This window comes from Xiphias gladius, chromosome 14 (genome assembly GCF_016859285.1).
Source record: "Xiphias gladius isolate SHS-SW01 ecotype Sanya breed wild chromosome 14, ASM1685928v1, whole genome shotgun sequence".
NCBI lineage: Eukaryota > Metazoa > Chordata > Actinopteri > Istiophoriformes > Xiphiidae > Xiphias > Xiphias gladius.
The window spans coordinates 21032419-21051541 of record NC_053413.1 but is presented as its reverse complement, the minus strand read 5'-3'; the positions used below and the strand labels follow the sequence as shown (position 1 = coordinate 21051541).

Sequence of the window (19123 nt, the reverse complement as noted above, 5' to 3'; positions counted from 1 at the left end):
ATAAGTTGCGCCTGCATGCTGATTCACTCTGCTCCACCTCTGGAGAAAAATCTGATTAAATACACTAATAATACTTTCAAACCAGACAGAAATGCTTCACAAGAAAAAGAAGGCCAAAGCTGGATGGAGTCAAAAAAGTGTTATTCCAAATTTCAATGCAAGTGTAGAGAAAATCTCAACCCACACAAGGTTTGATGACAACAGGGTTCAAAAGTGGCTCAACAGGCTCATTCTTTCTCCTCATCTTATCTCCGCAGGTCTGAATGTGTCTTTATCCTCTCTCTATATATCCGTCTCTCCTTCTTTCTCTCTTTCTCTTGACTGTTCAAACATAAACACACACGCGTACGGGGCTGCTGATCCCGTCCCCCTCTGCGGTCTTGCAACATGCAGGTGGGGTCACGGATGATTAAAGCAGTGGCAGGTGGACTCCACTTTGAAACTATCAATAGACCCCCGGGAGATGAATCAAAAAGCAAACCCTCCATCTCTGTCAACCCGGGCTCTCTGCAGTACCGAGGGAGAGGACAGGCGGAGGGTGAGAGGGCAGGTTCCACTTCTGTATCCTTGCCGTACACTGAAGTATACCCCTGGAAAAACATGGAGCAGATATGGAGGGATTCCTGACACTCTGATGTGATTTCAAGCAGGCTTTGTGGATTCATTCAACTGACCCTGCAACCTTTGACCAGAGGCTGCTGGGGGGGGGGCAGAGCACTCCCATAACCGTGAACTACTGTAGTTTGCAAACACTGTTGTTTAATGAACTATAGTCTAATAGCTGTTCCTGTACTACTATGTCTGCAAACTAAAATAGAGAAAGCAAAGATGGAAACCTACAAGGTCACTTTTCACAGACAAATTGGGACAAAGGTGAAATTGTGATTGTATAAATTTCTTATTTGGATTGTTTTTAACTTTGGGAGTTTGGACTTCTCCTGTAAACCAAGCTAGCAGCATCACGCTAGGTATGGCAATGGCAGCGTGTTCGGTTGGTCAGTCGGTCCACCATTTGGTCCAGACTGAAATAAATTTTCTAAAGACATTCATGGTCCCCAAAGAATGAATTGTAATAACTCTAGATATTATCCGCTAGCGCCACCATGAGGCTGACATTTGTGCATCCACAACTTCTGGATGGATTGCCATTAATTTGGTGCAACCATGGCAACAAATGTAACAACCTCTTATCCTCTGACTTTTCATCAAGTGCCATTATAAGTACTTGGTTTATGGCCAAATATCTGCAAAAATGGTAACATTATTTTTTGGTTCATACTAATTAGCAAATATTACCATGTTAAACTAAGGTGGTGAACTTGATAAACATTACACCCCGCGTAACACCTGCATGTTAGCAGTGTCTTTGTTAGCATGGTAGGATGCTGATGTTAGCATTTAGCTCAGGGATCTTACTACGTCACAGAGTTGCTAGCATGGCAGTAGACTCTTTTTCTCCGTATCACCTATACGGAGATAAAATGATGCAAATCTTACTTCAGTATTGTTTTTATTTTTCTGTGTTCTGACTTTTAATTTTTGTAGTATTATTGTCATAGTTCAATAAATTGTTAGAGAAATATATATCTATCTCTTAGTTGCTCTTGTAAAACACTCAAACATGGACATAAACACACAAACTATATTGAACACAATACAGATACATACCTGACAACCTTGACTCCAAAGAGAGAATCTCTCCGAAGAAAAGGCTGAACATATTTTATAATTTTCTTGGAATCAAAGCCGAAGACCATGAATGGCCACGTGACCCTAAACCACCTGATATTAACCAATTGGCAAAAGCAACAAACTGTCCACGAGCTGTCTACTCTCTGATGTACGCCGTGTATGCACAGACGGTCTTATTACAATTCTAGGAAAATAAGGGCCTCCAAAGAACATCTGGAACGAATTTAGCATGATTTTTTCACTTTCTTCAGTTACGTAAATCCCAAGGGGCATAGGTACAGTGCTCCAAAAGCACACAGTTATAACAAAATGAATAAATGATAAAACAAAGAATAAATGATAAACAAATGACTCATACTAATTTTCCTTTCAAACTAACTATCTATCTATCTATCTATCTATCTATCTATCTATCTATCTATCTGTCTATCTATCTATCTATCTATCTGCACTGCTTATGATCAAAACGAGCGAGCATGGTCATGTATGTGACTGTCAGGGTGGCATGGCAGTATTTCCAGGAGGAATGATTTAATGGAAATGTCAAGAGCAGCAGTCGCTCCGAGCAATGGCTGAACCCTCTGATACAATGTGAGCCACTTACCTCAGTGGGGACGAGAGACTTGTTGTCATTCAGCTACGGCCACGACCAAAATCTGCCTTCATCAGAACAGAAATGGCATTGTCACTTTTTAATGGGATTACAGGTCTTTCATTGCATATTAATTTGGCAGAAATCAATACGGGCTGTTGTGTTATTTGGGGGCATTTTAAACACTCAGCTGCTTAGCTTACCTTCTGCGAAAAGAATGATGAATGATGAGGAAAGGAAGACTGGAAATTAGACTATTATGTACCGATGTATGGTCTCTGTAAGTAAGGAAGGGAGTGAAGAAAACATAGAAGGTCAAACTGACCCTTTGAAAATAAGATGTTTCATTCCAATGGGTTTATTCCTACATTTTGAGATTATATGGGTTTAAGGAGGGGAGGAAAGAAGGGCAACTGCATGACTAAATGTAAGAAGAAAAGGGAGGAAGGAGGGAAGGAAGGAACCCACTGGAAGCCCCACATTAGTTTTTACAATAATCAACTGCATTCATCACAAACAAGTGTTACACAGTGCTTTAAAGCATCGTTTTAATGAGCAACATATTTACTTTCTTCACCGAAAATCCACTCGAGCAGGTGGCGAAGTTGCCTACAGGGCGCAGGAGCTGTCAAGGATGCTGGAAAACGAGTCGATTTCACAAGACAGTATAACCAGTTTAATGTCAGAAAAGCTGAACAGCTTTCCAGAGCAGTTTGCACCTTTTCGCATTCCTCGTTAAACGAATTACAAAACGGCAACAACAGAAGGAAAAAGAGCCCGGGTGCCCACTGTGTCTTTGAAAGAGCACAGTCCCTCTGCACGCCCATAGAAACGTGAATGGAGAACAAAGGGCTAGAGTTTGCGATTGTACGACTCAGTAGTTTTGAGGCTTTATTGCACCGACATGGGATGCGGTCTGCTCAATTACTGCGGTGACCTTCGGCTGGGCGCGGCCGTTCCCATCGCGCGATCCACACCGGTTGGCATTACACCACAATTAAGATGCGTTTTCAAAGCGGCCCGTCACCGCGGTTGTTTGCCGCGCTGCTTGGCACCCTTTGGTAGAGAGGGTGACATCTGTGACTCCTCGCCAGGGGAGCCCGGTACACGCACCTCACTGTAGTTACTCTTTCAGCTCTGCCTTCGAAAATTCGCCGAATAATTACAACCAATTACTCCGGTCAGAGAAGTTGGGTTTTTTTTTTCTCTTCTGCTTTTTCCTTTTCTTTCTTTCTTTCTTTCTTTTTTTTTTTTTTTTGCAGTCTCCTGCATTCTTAGATGGAAGGTAAGATCTTTTTCTTCTTTTGTTTCCCGAAGCGGCGTTGTAGTGTTAATGATCTGTGTCAATGACCCCCTGTTATCAGGCAAAGGACCGAATCCTACCGCATTTACAGACGGAGGGTTTTTCTCCTCGGTGACCCTGTTCCTGCAACTTACCCTGCATTGTGTTGTACTGAGGGGAGGGGGGGCTTCTGCCCGGGGGGCCCGCTTCTGTCTTTTAAGTTTCGGTGGATTGCATGCACCTGTCCGTTTTATGGCTCCTGAAATGGGATATTAAAAACCCAACGCGTTTACCGGCGGGTCAGATTTGCGTGGCGCCAGGTAGCACTTAGCGTTAGGCAACACCGGCGCGTTGTGGACCCGCATGCTGTTCGAGCGGCGAGAGGACTTGGACGCCGCCGGGGGAAGGACGCAGCCCTACCGCCGAGCAATTGTCGGGCAACTTTAAAGAACAGAATCTCCCACTTTTGGCGTCATCGCAAAATGGGTCCGTCGCGTCGTGTAGAGTTGTTTCCTTCACGTGAATAAAACGAGGGGAACGCATTTTCAGGGATTCCCAAAAAAATACAGCACTGCGAGATAAGAGTACTTGTTTTGTTTAAGTCTAGGGGTGCGTTGCACTCCAAACACACTATCAACCCGGGTGGCAAAAAAAAAAAAAAGCTAAGATCCACAGGCTCACTCCGTTAGAGTACATTACTCCGGGGAAGCTAAATATATTTGGAGCAGTGACGCGTAAAAATAATGGCTGAAGTTGAGATTTACCGACCAGTCGGTATTATCTTTAGGACCCGGCGGAGCGCTCACATGTAACTGGACATAGTGGCTCCTCGTGAGGAGGACTGCCTATGTCTCTCCTCCGCTCCCGTCCACAACGCGGCTAGAGCCGAGAGATCTACCTGACCGAGCCAAACGACCCCCGGAGTGACTCTCCGCCGGGGCGCGTCCAAACTGGCGCCGACGGACCACTGCGGATCCCCTCAGCGGCTGGCCTACCTGAAGTGTTCGGTGTTGTGCGCCATTCCGATGGATGCCGCGCCAGGGGCAGCGCTGCGTAAAGTCAAACAGCCCGCGTGGACGCCAGACGACGCTCGGCGGCGATAGGAAGGGTCTGAACGCGAACGGGTGTCATTTGGAAGCAAAAGGCTGCTTTAGCGAAACGCCAAAGTTGAAAGAAAAGTTGGGGACGGAGAGAATACGTTGGGCTCTCCCTCATATGAATGCGCGCTTCCTGCGCCCACGTCGCTTTTACTGATCCCTCCGGTGGGAAACTAGAAGAAATTAGAGAGAGAAGAATCAGTCAGGGGCATGTGAGAATCTTTCCGCAACTACTCTCGGTAAATAACTTGTTGAACGAGCAGCTCGTCCCGGGAGCACCTTTGAATGTGAGTATCGTTGTGTTTTTGAGCCTTCAGATTGTGCATTTTTCCTTTTCTGCATACAGTCATTGGTATGATGGTGACAGTCGTGACTAAATGGGCAAATACGGGGGTCATGAGAGTGGGCTGCTTCGTGTGTTTCATGGTAAACAGTAGTCAGGTTGGAGGTCTTTTGAATGAATAAGGAATGGGCAGCTGATAAGAAACAGAATAAAACACCGTAGCTCATATCCATGACGTTCTACCATTTCCCCTCATTAATGAGTTTTGCTATATTGAGCAGACTGTTCTACGTTTTGAGAGATATTGGAGCCTATGAATCTGGATTTGCATTGTATACACTTTATCTAAAGCTGTTGCTATTTTAAATGCCCCCCCCCCCCCCATTAGCACCAGTCGTTCAATAAACGAAATAATGTCACATGAACCTGTTGCGCAGGAGGTCAGTCAAGTCAGATCTAGGTGTGCCTCGCCTGTGTGCAAAATGCGACCCAAAACATCACGGACAAAGCCGCCCGCAGTTATCTAAACTACCGCAAACTCCGTCAAATGCTTGCTTTTCTTTGCGTCTCAATTATCATTGGGTATATGACCAGAGAAAACGTCAAAATTGTTGGACTTTTAGTTTTCATCTTTGTCCTGGGATTCTGGCTGCACGAATGTTACATGTTCTGGATTTCAGATGTTGGAGAAATGCTCTGCATGTTTGCATGTTAGTCGTTCAGGGAGAGAACTTTGAATAATGCATGGCAGCAGATTTATGTGGCAGGGGTGTAGGCTGGCTGGCTGGCTGGCTGGCTGGACTCCACGCCGAGGCACCCTCACACTGTCACCACATCAACCACATCCTCTCAGGGAAGTGGCTCTTTGCAGGAAAGCACAGCCTGCCTTTGTTGCAAATAGAAAGCTAGGTAATGTGACTTCAGCTGCAGAGGTTAAAGGTGCAGCCCTGGGACATTAATGGTACGTTTGATGTGTTTACAGATCAAGTGCGGGAAGGTTGCTATCGAGAAAGAGAGGGACAAAGAAATGGAGGGGGGAGGGAGGGAGAGAGAGAGCAGCACGGAGAGATTGAATGAGGGACCCAGAGAGAGAAGGAAGGAGAGAAAGACAATCAGAAAACAAAAGTGTGCCAGTATAGACATGCTGCTGTTTGCCAGTCGATCCCACTGTGACTCATATGGAAGGGTTGGCTCTTGGCTCGAAGAGACTGGAAGCATTAACCCGTTTATTGTTGCACTCATCAGCCAGCCACAGAGCATCAGTCTGCTCAAACTGGCTATGGATCAGAAGTTATTGGTTGGAAGTCAGCAAAATCAATAAACAGGAGGCGGTGTTATATGTGTGCACATCCAAAATCCTGACCAGGTGCTCGACACGGAAAAGGCAAGACAACAAAATAGCAATGGTTGCAGGATAAACCACAGCGGGAGCATCAGTCTGCCCTGTCAGCGTCCTTTTGTGTTTCTATTTCAAAAACCAATTAAAGCGTGATATTGTAATCAGTGATGTCAGTCAGGACGGTGAGTGTGGAGAATAGGAGCAGATCTGATGTCCCGGATTTCAGTACCACGGACAGCTCCCCTACACATCGACACTGTATGGGAGCCAAGAGGCGAATTTGGAAAAGCCACACTCGGAGACATAAAGCAAAGCCACACTTTAGCTGGATTACTATAAAATGAATGGAATACATCTGCCACGGTTTTTAAGAGTCTGGCTGGGAGTTTGTAACCAATATAAGCCACAGGGCACGGCTGCCTGCTGACTTTTAAAACACTCTGCCATGCATGAGCTGCCCAGGGGATGGAATGTAAGCGGACACAAGGGGGTGTTTCAAAGGCTTCAAAAAACAAGTGAAGGAAAAGAGACAGAGAGAGAGAGGACGGAAGAGAGAGGGAGAGAGAGAGCAGTGAGGTGGTCACCCTAAGCCCTAAGCTCTCTCTCTCGCTCTCCCTGCATACGGAGAGCTGCTCAAATATTGATGATTTTTAATATAGAATCTGACCTCATATTTTTCTCAGCGAAATGATGATATTCCTGAGTTTCTCCTTGCATTTTGAGTGCCCATGAGTATGAGGCAGAGATGCCAGGGACCGGGGAAACAAAGTTTGAAGATTATCATTTTGCTGTGTGATGCATTTTTAGTTTTGTATAAAAGAATCTGGTGTTATGAGATATGAACTGGTAACCAGGACAGCAGAAAGGAAGATTATTAATTATAACACAATCATGCGTTCAGCAATCAATCATACTTTCAATGATGTTTAAGAACAAAAACAGATGAATTGGCTTTTTAAATGGTGTCAGACTGTGTGCAGAAATAATCTCTTCTGCATAGGGGATTTGAAACATTTTATATTCTAAGCTTATTTTCCTGTACTGTCACAGTAGTAGTGCTCTGATGCTGAATGATATCTTTCCTTGGAGGTTCACTGAGCATCCCGACACCTTCCTTTCATCTGTATAGATTTCACTACTCCAGGTGTCCATGAATTAAAACCAATATCCCCGTGGTTAGCTCCGTTTGCCGTCGCTTATTAGCTTTGAATGTTCCCTATTAAATAAAAATAAGATGGGTGACCTCTACCACCCTGCTGCTGGTACCTAATTTGACTGTCTTTATAATGAAAGTCAACCTCAGTGTTATGAAATAGGGTTTTATCTAGGTGTGTGTGTGTGAGTGCCATTGGTGTGTGAGCATGTGAGATGGGAGTGATCCATTTCACCATGCATTTCTGATTAGAGACCGATATATATATATATATATATATATATATATATATATATATATATATATATAATTTTTTTTTTTTTAATGACATTTCATGAATGCAGACCCCATGAAAGAAATGGCTTATTCATCACTCAGAGCTCCAGCCATTTTATCAAAATTTGTAATTGGCCTCCTCTTAGGAGTCTTGTTGATTGACATGAGCACATTTTAAGAGTCAAAATTCTTCCCTCTCACTTCTTTCCCCCCAATTTTTCTTCCCTTCTCCCACTAGAGGTCTGTCGCATGAAGCCTGCCATCAATACCTCGTGACACGGCTCACTTTGAAGGGTATGGCGAGTCTGAATAGCAGCTCAGATAATTTCTCAGGTTCAGACGAACATCTTAAATTACAGTTGTGATGTATTCAGGCAAGTCATTCGGTAAAAGGGGCATTAGGTTAGGAGAAGGAAAGCAGTAATTGCCTTATATGTGGTCAAAACCCTTTCAGTTTTCAGTCCGAGACGAGATTAAAATACTAAATTCGAATGCCTCAGTATGTCGGCAGGGAGTACAGAAACGTGCCTGCTTGTGTGCGCACTTATGGAGACACACCAACTCATTGAGTAGAGTTTGTTTTCCCAAATTTTGATCCAAATCTTTGCCGTGCCATATGATAATACTTTTTAGGATCCCTTAAAAACTGTAATCTTTTGACACAAATCCAAAAACAGCTCTTTCGTCCGAACATAAAAGACTCTCCACATGCTTCAAACCCCAGGTTACCTGAAAATTTTTTTTTTTATTTCGGCAGCGGCTGGCAGTCACTGGGGGGGCAGCTGTATCCTGAAGGGTAGCGAATAAAGCTGCTGACCAGAAAGTTACTGGTTCAGCTGCATGTATCAGCAGGGGAAATCTGGGAAAGAAATTGAATGAATAACGCTTTTCCTTCAACAAGTGCTGCTGAAGTGCCCTCGAGCGAGGCGTTTAACCTCTAGTTGCTCGAGCAGACTTTCCGTGTGAGCGTGATGGTTGTGCCAGGCATTTTTAAAGTCTGGACTGGCGTTAGAATAAACAAAACGTTACACTGTGAACTTACAAGGGGGCTATAAACGAGGAACTGTACATGTTTGTTAAAATTGTGCCCTAAATAGACAAAAGGTTACACTGAAATGTAAGCACATCTCTATGAACAGCTACTCCTGGCAACATAAACTTCTTCTTTTCAGTAAGGCAAAACCTCCGGCTATCCGAGCACAGTGACAGTCAAGACTAACTTGACTCCTATTTACATTGTCATTACTGTGTGTGAGGCAGCCGTATATAGCTGCTCCATTTTATTTCCCCCACAAACAATTTTTACCTGAGACATTGAGATTGTGCGGGTCTCCGCTGACTGCTGCCAGGCACCATTACCTGGCGAGTTAGGCCATTTGACCGATGGTTTGTGATAGCTCTGAGAAAACATACAATCCTTCAAATAAACCATTCCTGTCCCCCAATTTTACTCTAATATTTCCCAAATGCCTCTGAATGCATTCAGACAAACACAGCTCCACATTCAGCTATAAAGGAGCAAGTCGGGAAAAGCAATAACTTAAATGCAGTAACTTGACACATGGAAATAAGCCTTTTTGTATGAAAATCAAATGGAGGTTAAGATTTGCAGAACAAGCTTGATTTGAATGTCATACAGTAATTTTGGCTTGGTTATTATGGAGGGATATATATAAACAGCAGAATCTTGCATTGTGTTTGTGTATAAATTATGTGTGTGTGTGTGGTAGTGGGTAGTGAGACCCACTATTTATCCATCTTAGTGCCCTTAATCCATGTTGGGCCTCTATTAATATTTTAATACAGTGTTTCAAATGTTTTGTGTGTTTATGTGATCTGTTTTATTCACCGAACCATCTTTTTCTTCTGCCCTTCAGGATGCTGCTTGTGACCCAAAAAAAAAAAAAACCCACAGTTGACAGGAGATCAGCTAAGACATCTGACAGCCACTGACCTATGAGGAGTGTCACTCCTCTCCGCTCATCACGTTTGACCATCAGTTGACCCTTTCATCAACATTCAGCGCTTCTGAAGAAGCCCACTTGTTGACACATCTCATCAGCCAGGCAGAAGTGGCAGCAGTCGAAGACAAAATAACTGAATGGGGGCTAATTGTTCCCTGAAGCTGCTGACACAGAAGTAAGAACATGCTGCCACGGTTCCCAAGTCCTCCGACGCGCTGTTCAAAGCTGCAGTTCATTTAGAAAATTCTCAGTGATATTGTCGTTTCTGTGACAAAGCAGCAGCTGTAAAGACGAAAAAAGAAAAAAGAAGAATTCCACAGAAACCATACAGAACCAGATCAGCGATGCTTTGGCCCGTGCTGTTCACCCTGCAAGCCGTCTGCACCAACGCGGCACATGCCATGCAACATTACCCGGCGGCCTGGGGACACTATGACGTGTGCAAGTCCCAGATCTATACGGAGGAGGGCCTGGCATGGGACTACATGGCCTGTCAACCAGAAGCCACCGACATGACAAAGTACCTGCGAGTGGCCCTCGACCCCCCAAATATCACGTGCGGAGATCCACCAGAAACGTACTGCGCTTTGGTGAGTCGTAACCTCGCCTGTCACCTGATGGAGACAAATGAGTCTGTAGGCAGGATCACACAGCATACTGGGTCAGGGATAGAGAGCAGTACATACAAGGCATCGTGCCGCATTAATGTACACACAGATCCGCTGTGTGTATTAGGATACAAGTGCTAAGATGCAGCAGCACCCACACATGCATACACACACAAATGGATGCTGACATACATTAATATGCTTAAATCTGCATTAGATGCATTTAGAGAAAAACATGCACCAGCAGGTTTAGCGACAGACTGGTGCACAGTAGCACACGCATGCACACTAAAAATTATACCGCACGGGACACATAGTCATGTGTGGGTACACATTTACACAGGCATGCAAAGGCATACGTGAAGAGGTGTATGTACAGTACATAGGCAGAACAGTACATTTTTAGCTGAGTCAAATTAAATTTCATCTTTTCCACCGTACCAATGTTTTTCTTGTCAAATATTTCCTCTGTGGACAAGGGAAAATATTTTAGATGCACAGAAAAGAACACCTACTTTTTCATTTTTGCATTCTTTTGTAAAAACTTTCCACATTGGCATTGAAAGATTTTTGTGCTCTCTTCCAAAAAGTTGCATACAATTATAGAAATTTTACCTTATTTTTCTTCCTTCTGTCTATATTATTTTCACACTTGTCTCTTCCGAGGCTCTGTAGAAAAGCACCCACAGTCAATTTGTATTTTTTTTTATGGAATAAATCAATATTGAGTTAGTTGTCAAAAATATTGCGATGTTAGATTCTGTCACCAAGCCCAAACATGCACAGCCCATGCATGTACTACAGTGGTACAGATGACTGCAGGCACACACTCAAACCCCACAAATAACTGCACACACACACACACACACACACACTCACACAGAGGAAGGATCCGTGTTAACATTGACAAGGTAATTGTACTGGCACAGTTATTATACACAGCACGCTCACTGCAGAGTTAACCGTTGTGTTTCATTGGCCCTTATCAACCCTTATCAACATTTCAACCCCAGGTTGTATTTGTTTAGAATTACACTCAAAGTAAGCAGCAAGAAACCATAGGCTTTAAAATGCTTTATTAGAAGTCGTGTGTGTGCCCACTGAGAGCTCCTGCGAGTAAATATTTACCAATTAAAATGGGCGTCTTTTAAAAGGAGAGTTTTTATACAAGCGGCTCCAGATGGCATTGAGACATTTAATGCCACTGTAGGATGAAAAAAGAGCCATCTCTAGTCGTGCGTGATGTTCTGTGAAGCTTTATATCAAAACAAACAGTGAAACCTTTATCAGCCCAGTAGATTACGCTAAGTATGCAACATTAATGCATCACAGGGAGCATAAAGAGCCAAATAGAGACAAAGAGAGCCAAAGGGGTTGGACTGATACTCCATTTCACCGCAGTAATTGTTGGTAGTTAAAGATACCTCGTCAATATCTTGTCCATGTTTCCCTCTTTGTTTATTTGGAGAATTTCATATACAGTATACTGCATACATATTGCCTTAATTATTTTTCATAATTCATCACACATTTTATACCAATTATATTTATTTTATGTTATTATTTTTCATTTTCAGAGAGTTATTGTTACACTTACGTACAGTAAATTGTATAATTTTATGCAAATATTACACAATAATTTATGAAATTGTAGATACAATTACTGATGGTTAATTTTGAAACTTGACTACTTGCCAGTACTATAGGTCAGCTGTCTAAGACAACTAGTCACTCACTGGTCACTGTATTACTCTGTGTAGTTGTAACTACAGGGGCTAATCACAATAGGATAACCAAATGTTTTTGGTCTGAATTTCGAATTATTCGACAATGGTAACGATACATTAAAGAAGTGTCTATGCAGAAAGAGAGCTAACGAATTGGAGCACGGCACTATCAAATAATGTATCTGTTCTTCTTGACATTGGTGGATGATATGGTTATCCTGATTAATCTGGCACTGAGATAATGTCACATTAATAGCTGATACTAATTACCCAGCGATGTGTAGTGTGCTGGAGTGCTTGTTTCCATCTTAAATAGGAGAGAAAATTTGGAAATTTTTAGTAATGTTAGCAGTGTGGTTCCAGGGATGTTGGTTTGTTGCTCGATCAGTTGGTCATCGATTGGTCGGTTCACTCTGGCGCAGGCGGAAATATATCAACAACTACTGGATGGATTGTCGTGAAATTTTGTAAACACAATCATATTCCCTAGAGCCCTACTGACTTTGGTGAGCCACTGGATTTTCTTCCAGTGCCACAACAGCAGGTGTATATTTCACTGGATGTAAGTGGAAAATTTCCACTTAAATCCAGTGAAATATATCAATATCTACAAGATGGGTTTTGCACGGACATTCATGGTTCCCAAATGATGAATCTTAACGACTTTGGTGATCCTTTAATTTTTCATCTAGAATCTCCCTGAGGTTGACATTTGTAATTTTGAGTGAAGCGTCTTGATTGAATGAATTTTCATGAAATTTGATACAGACATTCATGTTCAACTCAGGCTGAATTGCAATAACTTGGGTGATGCATTCACTTTCCACCCAGCGCAAGTCAGAATTTCAGTGTCAGTCCAGTACTTTGGTTTATAACTGAATACCTGCTAAACTACTGAAATTCACATCAGCCTCAGCTGTACTTTGTGTTCAGAGCTATTTAGCAAATGTTGTCATGCTGAAATGCTCAAATAAAACCTGGTAAGCATTACCTGCTAAACATCAGCACATTAACATTGCCATTGCGAGCATGTTAGCATGTTGACTTTGGGGGGACTGGCCAAAATCCTCTGACCTCCTGGACTTGCCGACCCTTATCGAATAATAAAACGCAATTTTATAAATCCAAAATAAACAAAAAATCTTTGATCTTATTCCCTGAAAATTTTTTATAGATACGTTTTCACCAAGACAGTCATGTAATACAACTATTAGTTAAGCGTGGAAGTAAACTTGACTAACAAATCAAATAGCTTAATGGTCAATTTTTTTTATAAAAGTTCCAACTGTACGTAGAAGCAGTTTGATCATCAAATTAACTACATGTCCAAATTTGAATTGTAGACATTGGCATAATCCCTGCAGGTCGAGGAAGGTACAAAGAATTTTGACCTGCCATAACAGGACTTGATTAATCCTTTTTACCACATGGGTGGAATATAGCATTTACGATCTCCATGCCTCCAAACATGTAAAATCAAGCTGTAATTTGACTTGACTGAGGGATTGTGTGACTTTTCAGATGGCCCTACATCTGACTGCCAGGACATTTATCACTTCTGACATGAATTTGAGGTCATCATTGTCCTGATGATCAGGAACACAGGCTCCTCCTGCACTCACTTAAACGGCTGTTGTGCGTTTGATCTGTTTACATTCTCGGCGGGCACACAAGCAGATTGACACTAGTGACCTTATCCACCAGTGCTTCCTGAGCGTTTGTTGGAGATGAGAAGCATGCAAATGAGCTCCTTTACCCAATCACTAAGTTGCCTGCAGTTGCGAGCCTGGTCTAATCAGTTTCCTCAGGAGTTTGTTTGCCTCATAGTGAATGGTCAAAGATGGTTCACCACCCCTCCCTTTCCTTTTTCTTGTGCCTATGATTCCCATCTCTATCGCTCAAGGATGTTTTTTTTTTGTTTTGTTTTTTTTGTCCAAACTAAGCTCTTCCATATATAGTTACGACAGAGTCTGTGCTCATGAAAAGAGCACTAATCGTTCAAAAGTGGATATTATACATCTTAAGGTTTGAAGAGACACCCTTTTGGTTTTGGTTCAAATTTCAGGTCTGTTTTCTCTTGAATGTTAAGGACAAGCGATAAAGAGAGTCCAGGATAAACATTGCCAAAGACAGGTGTTCTGCATTAGGGAGTTAGCCCTGTTTTTATTTTTAGCTGCAGACCTTCGGGGGTTCTTCAAAATATGTTGGTATTAAGGCTGTTCTCCTATGGTGCACTGTGGTACTGTCACTCACTATCATTCTAAACCAGTTTAGGATCTTTTTAAAAAAAAAAATATAACAGGCAGTGTGCAAGCTAAAACAGGTTTTATTTTGATTAATTTGCATAGTTGTACTGCATATACTACAATTTAAGATAGTAGCGACAAGGTTGTATTAATTGATACATTGTTTCTTGTTATTACTTTTCGAAATTTTAATAAAATGCGTCACGTTTTAATTAATGGAAAAAAGACATTTTTAATATTCAGCATCAACACAAATTATCTAATTAGAACCATGTTCTAAATAGAACAATTTTTACACTATTTTACCACATGGGCCCTAATGAACAATTGCTGTTAATGCAGAAGAACACCTGCTGAAAGACATCTGCATCTAAAACCTCTCAAAATCATTTTTGATATGGTTAACAGACACAAGAGTTTTTTTAATTATAGCACTTCTCTGACTCTCTAAAGTCCAAATCAGGTTGGCTTTGGTGGATTTAATGGCAATTCACAAAAGTGGCAGGCCGTTTAAACAACTGCATTGAGAGAAGAGGTTTAATTTTCATGCACTTCAGAGTTAAACCAACTCATTTGTAGTTGCCAAGTAATGGGCACAGACGTGTTTATTTCACAAAAAATTAAATAAGCATCTGGCATATGGCTGCCACAGTGTCTTAAAATTTTCACAATCTCAAAATGCTGGGTAAATAAATTCTGTTTTGGTAAACAGACCACCCTGTCAAGCATTTCTAAAAGCATCTGCCATGGTGGAGTAGTGTTTGAATTAGTGCCCTATTGATGAGAGAACATTTCACCCAGTGGTTTGGTGGTTTGAAACGTGGCAGGGAACATCTTGGAGGATGAAGCTGAGAGACACTCTGTTCTCCCACAGCATCTTCAGTGATCTGGCTCATGATCTAGATGAATGAATGTAAACTTTGAGTCAGGTGTCATCAGCCCAAATGCTCCACAGTATCTGCAGCAATGCAGATTCATCTGCTTCATGTTGGCAATTGTATAAACATCTGTGAGACTGATTCAGTGATGGCGTTTATTCCAGCTACTCTGAGTCTAACTGGGTAGATTCTTGTAATTCCTCTGAACTTTATTCAGTTCTCTCAGAATGGATGAAAGGACTTGTGGCTGCCAGTTCACCACACGGCCCCCTCGGAGGCTTAGGAAGGAAAGACAAGACGAGAGCTCCTACTAAGCTGCTCCGAGAGTGCCGCGTTATTGACAGTCAATGTAGCAGACTTATCTTTGCTGGCAATGATGGGAGCCATTGTGAACTTTCAGTCTGTCATACATGCCCACAAGAGCTGACGTAATATACTTTGGAGAGAGTAATAGATTATAAACTAGAGAAAGGGAGCTAACCTTTGCTGCACAGGCTGTGAGGTGAAGAACAGAGATAGTGAATCTGCAGGATGGCTAGCACTTCAACTCTATTGTCTACAAAATGTGTCTATAAAAGAACTCGCTTTGCTTGTTAAATTTTGAAGGAAACGTAATTGCGTGGATCAAGTTCACTGGCAAAGTTTCTTTCCGATCCTGGAAAGTTCTGAAAGTGTAACTGGACACAGGGGTTTGTGTCCTGCGTCCCACATTTTGCTAGGTTTAAGCTAACTTTAACACCTGGTTAAAGGAAAAATACTGTAAATGTAAATGCATTTCATTTACGTTTGTGAGTCAAGTCAGTGTTGACTTTTTCAATATTCAACTGAGACCACAATCTGTACATACCTTAAAGTGTAACTTGACTGCCAGCTCTGAGCCTAACTCCACCCATTCCATAATTTTGAAAAATGCTTAAAGGTGGGCAAGGGGCTGAGTAGGGGGGCGTGGATGTGTGAGGCAGGAGATGTTGAGTGACCGCAAGGCACCTATGCAAGAGGGCTCTTTTGAGGTGGAGGTCTTTTCCCCTCAAGAATCCTCTGAAGCAGACATTAGTGTGGTGGAGGACCATGGTAGTCCGAAGCCATATCAATTTGAGCCTTTGGCTCCAGTCCCAGTAATGCCCGAAACCCAGGAGTCAAGCCTGTAGTTAGAATAGCACTCCCATGAAAGATGCCCAGTGTACGCGTACATGTCAGTACGTTGCCGTCGAGGGACCTGATGCCATCTGCACCCATTGCCGAGTCATATGAGGGTATGAAGGAAAAGAATGCAGTCCAATGGTGCTTCTACAGCCAACAAAAGCACAAGTCAGAACCACTGAGCCAAAATTGAAAAATACTAAGTAGAGGGTTAGCAAAAAATAGCATGAACTCCTGGGAATGATGAGTCTCAATCAGTATATATTTGAAAATGAGTGCGGTTTCACAGACTGCCACTTTAGGATGGGTGCAGGGGAAGGTGGACCACCCAGAGTGTTAACATTCTTTTTTTATATATATAAATGTCTTGACAAATAGAAGTCCCAAACAGTTGACTCTATGTCGGCACTGGCCTTGCAAGGTTCAGGATGACTTAAAACACTAGATGGCGTGTTGAGCAATTTTCAACTGATGAAATGCGAATTTTTAAAACTTAGGTAAGAAATGCCAAGATCAACACCAGCATTTATGTGTTTCATCCGAGTACAGTCATATCATTTAATTTACATCTCAAAAAACATGTTTAAGGGTGCAGTACCTCTTTAAAGCTGCACTTATCAATATTATCATATCAGCAACGGAAAAATTGACTAGTTGTAATGTGAAAGGGGTCACTCATTGTTTTTGAACCTAACCAAACTTTGACCATAGTGTGGTCACATTATAAAACTTATTTATTTTTTTCAATACCGTTTGTAACGGTTTTGAAGGCAAGACAAATTACATCACCATGCCGGCAGAAGCGTCAGATCCGAAAATGCTCTTGTGTGTTGTTATAGAGGGCATGGACAAACAGTGTATTTTGTTGTTTAATGTAGAGTACTAGTTGGTTTTGGTTCACTCTCACAACTTTCATTATCTTATTTTTAGTCACAGAAGGAGGTTTTCAGTAAAAAAATCAAAACCCACTCAAGATACACTATCAACCTAGCACCAATGGCAGACAGATTAAGTTAGCAATTAATTTGAACACAGCACCATAATTACTGTGGCAGCCAAAGACCCAGATATTTTTCTCAGGAGTTGGGGGAGACCAAATCAGAGCTAAAAGGAGAGAAAATATTGGACTTTGGATTGGATAGCCTGAAGCATGACTCTAAATAATTGCCAACATTTCTCTGTCTCTGCTAATTGTGCAAATAAGCAACTTACTTGTTAACGTGTTTAGCTACAAGGTTATAGTTTGTCATTGCTGTGATTACAGGTAGTTTCCCTACCCCCAAATCACCAAAAAATCCATTAATGCAGTTTTACGCTTCGAGTGCATCAAGTTGCTTACACATAAACATACAAACCTGCTTAATCATTTTAAGCAAAATAGGAGTGTCCATGAAGTGACAGTGAGAAGCTTGCAGATGCATTCAATGTCAAACTTTCCTTGTTATGCATTCTGGGTGAGATTAAAATTTTCCACAAAATGTATATGTTGTTGTAGAATAGTTGCATAATAACAAAATAGCAGAGTTGGGTGATTAGTCCTGATCAGACTAAAAATGAGTATTGATCCCCCCTTCATCCAAATGGCTAACTCTTCTTTTTGAGCCTATGGCTATGACCAAAATCACTCCCTTGTTCACCCATTCTAATCTATTATACTCCTAGTATAATACACACTCAGTAGTTTACTCTGTAGAGAGCAGTAAATAGAGGTTTCTGACACTTCTTAATCGACATCATTTTTGCATCATTAATTTTATTTGTAGTGTCCCCTAACTGTAATTTTCACATCTACAGAGTAAAATATGAGACACTATAATCTAGGATTGTTTGTAAAAAACAAAAAAAAGTACTATCTAGTGCATGAATTTCAAACACAGAATCTGGACACTCAAAAATGGTTATTATACAGTATATAGTGCACTATCTACTAAAGAGGAATTGATTTCGGACACAGTCTATGTCTGTTCCAAACCAGTTTGAGCATCAGTATCATGAACAGAGTCTCAACTTCTAGTTGCTGAAATAACCAAGCAGTTCAGAGGTCAAACCTGAAACTACCATTGCCCCTCTTTGATATCTGTACCCCTTTCTTCTTGGGGGGGGGGATTCACTCATCCATATATTTGTTTGGTGACAGGGAACAGTTGGAGCGTTTAGCCTCCCGTCACCCTGGTGCCCTTGACTCTGTTCTGAACTGGCCCTGCCTAGCACATCATAACCGCACCACTGCGTACTAAGACACCGAGATGACATGCAACATGTCCCCTGACTCCAGGAGACGGGGGAGGGAGTCATCATTTATTCTTTCAATCGCCTGCCACCTCTTTTGTCTCCAGGCTTTTTAATTTCCCCTTCCCTTGTTTTCTGTCAGCTGATGATGCATAATATCCATGCCTTGTTTGAACATGTGGAGGTTGGATGCTCCATACAAGGTGAGCATTTGACAGATAGAGATATGTTGGCATTATTCCCTCGGATCTGTGACAGGTTAATTCTTAGAGGGTTGTAAATACAAAGACAGATGAATTATGCATGGAGATATAAAAGAAAGTGATGGGTTTTGTTGTTCGACTAGACAGAGTCTTTCTGGACAGCTTAACATTTGAATGCCTGTTTGCTGTCTGAAATGGAGCGCATATAACTATATGTATAGGTGCTTCATTCTTTTTAATTTTTTTGCAAAAGCAGACATAATACTTGAAAAGCTAGTTTTGAGTATTTTTACTTAGGTGGATGCAGGACTATTGCTTTCTCAGCAAAAATACTCTATCAAGTTCCCTATTATCTGTACTGAAAACTAATAGGTTTTTTTTCACAGTCCTAATTCTGTACAGTCAGCAATTTAT

General features: G+C 41.8%; 1 protein-coding gene across 1 annotated transcript in view; it reads left to right on the top strand.

Annotated features, from left to right (window-relative positions):
* Positions 1 to 10022: 10022 nt before the first annotated feature.
* Positions 10023 to 19123, top strand: part of LOC120799218 (netrin-G1-like) — a 59989-nt gene continuing 50888 nt past the window's right edge. Inside the window, exon 1 of the mRNA XM_040144202.1 lies at positions 10023 to 10268. Within this exon, the coding sequence (XP_040000136.1) occupies positions 10023 to 10268 (246 nt within the window). The remainder of the gene's footprint in view (positions 10269 to 19123) is intronic.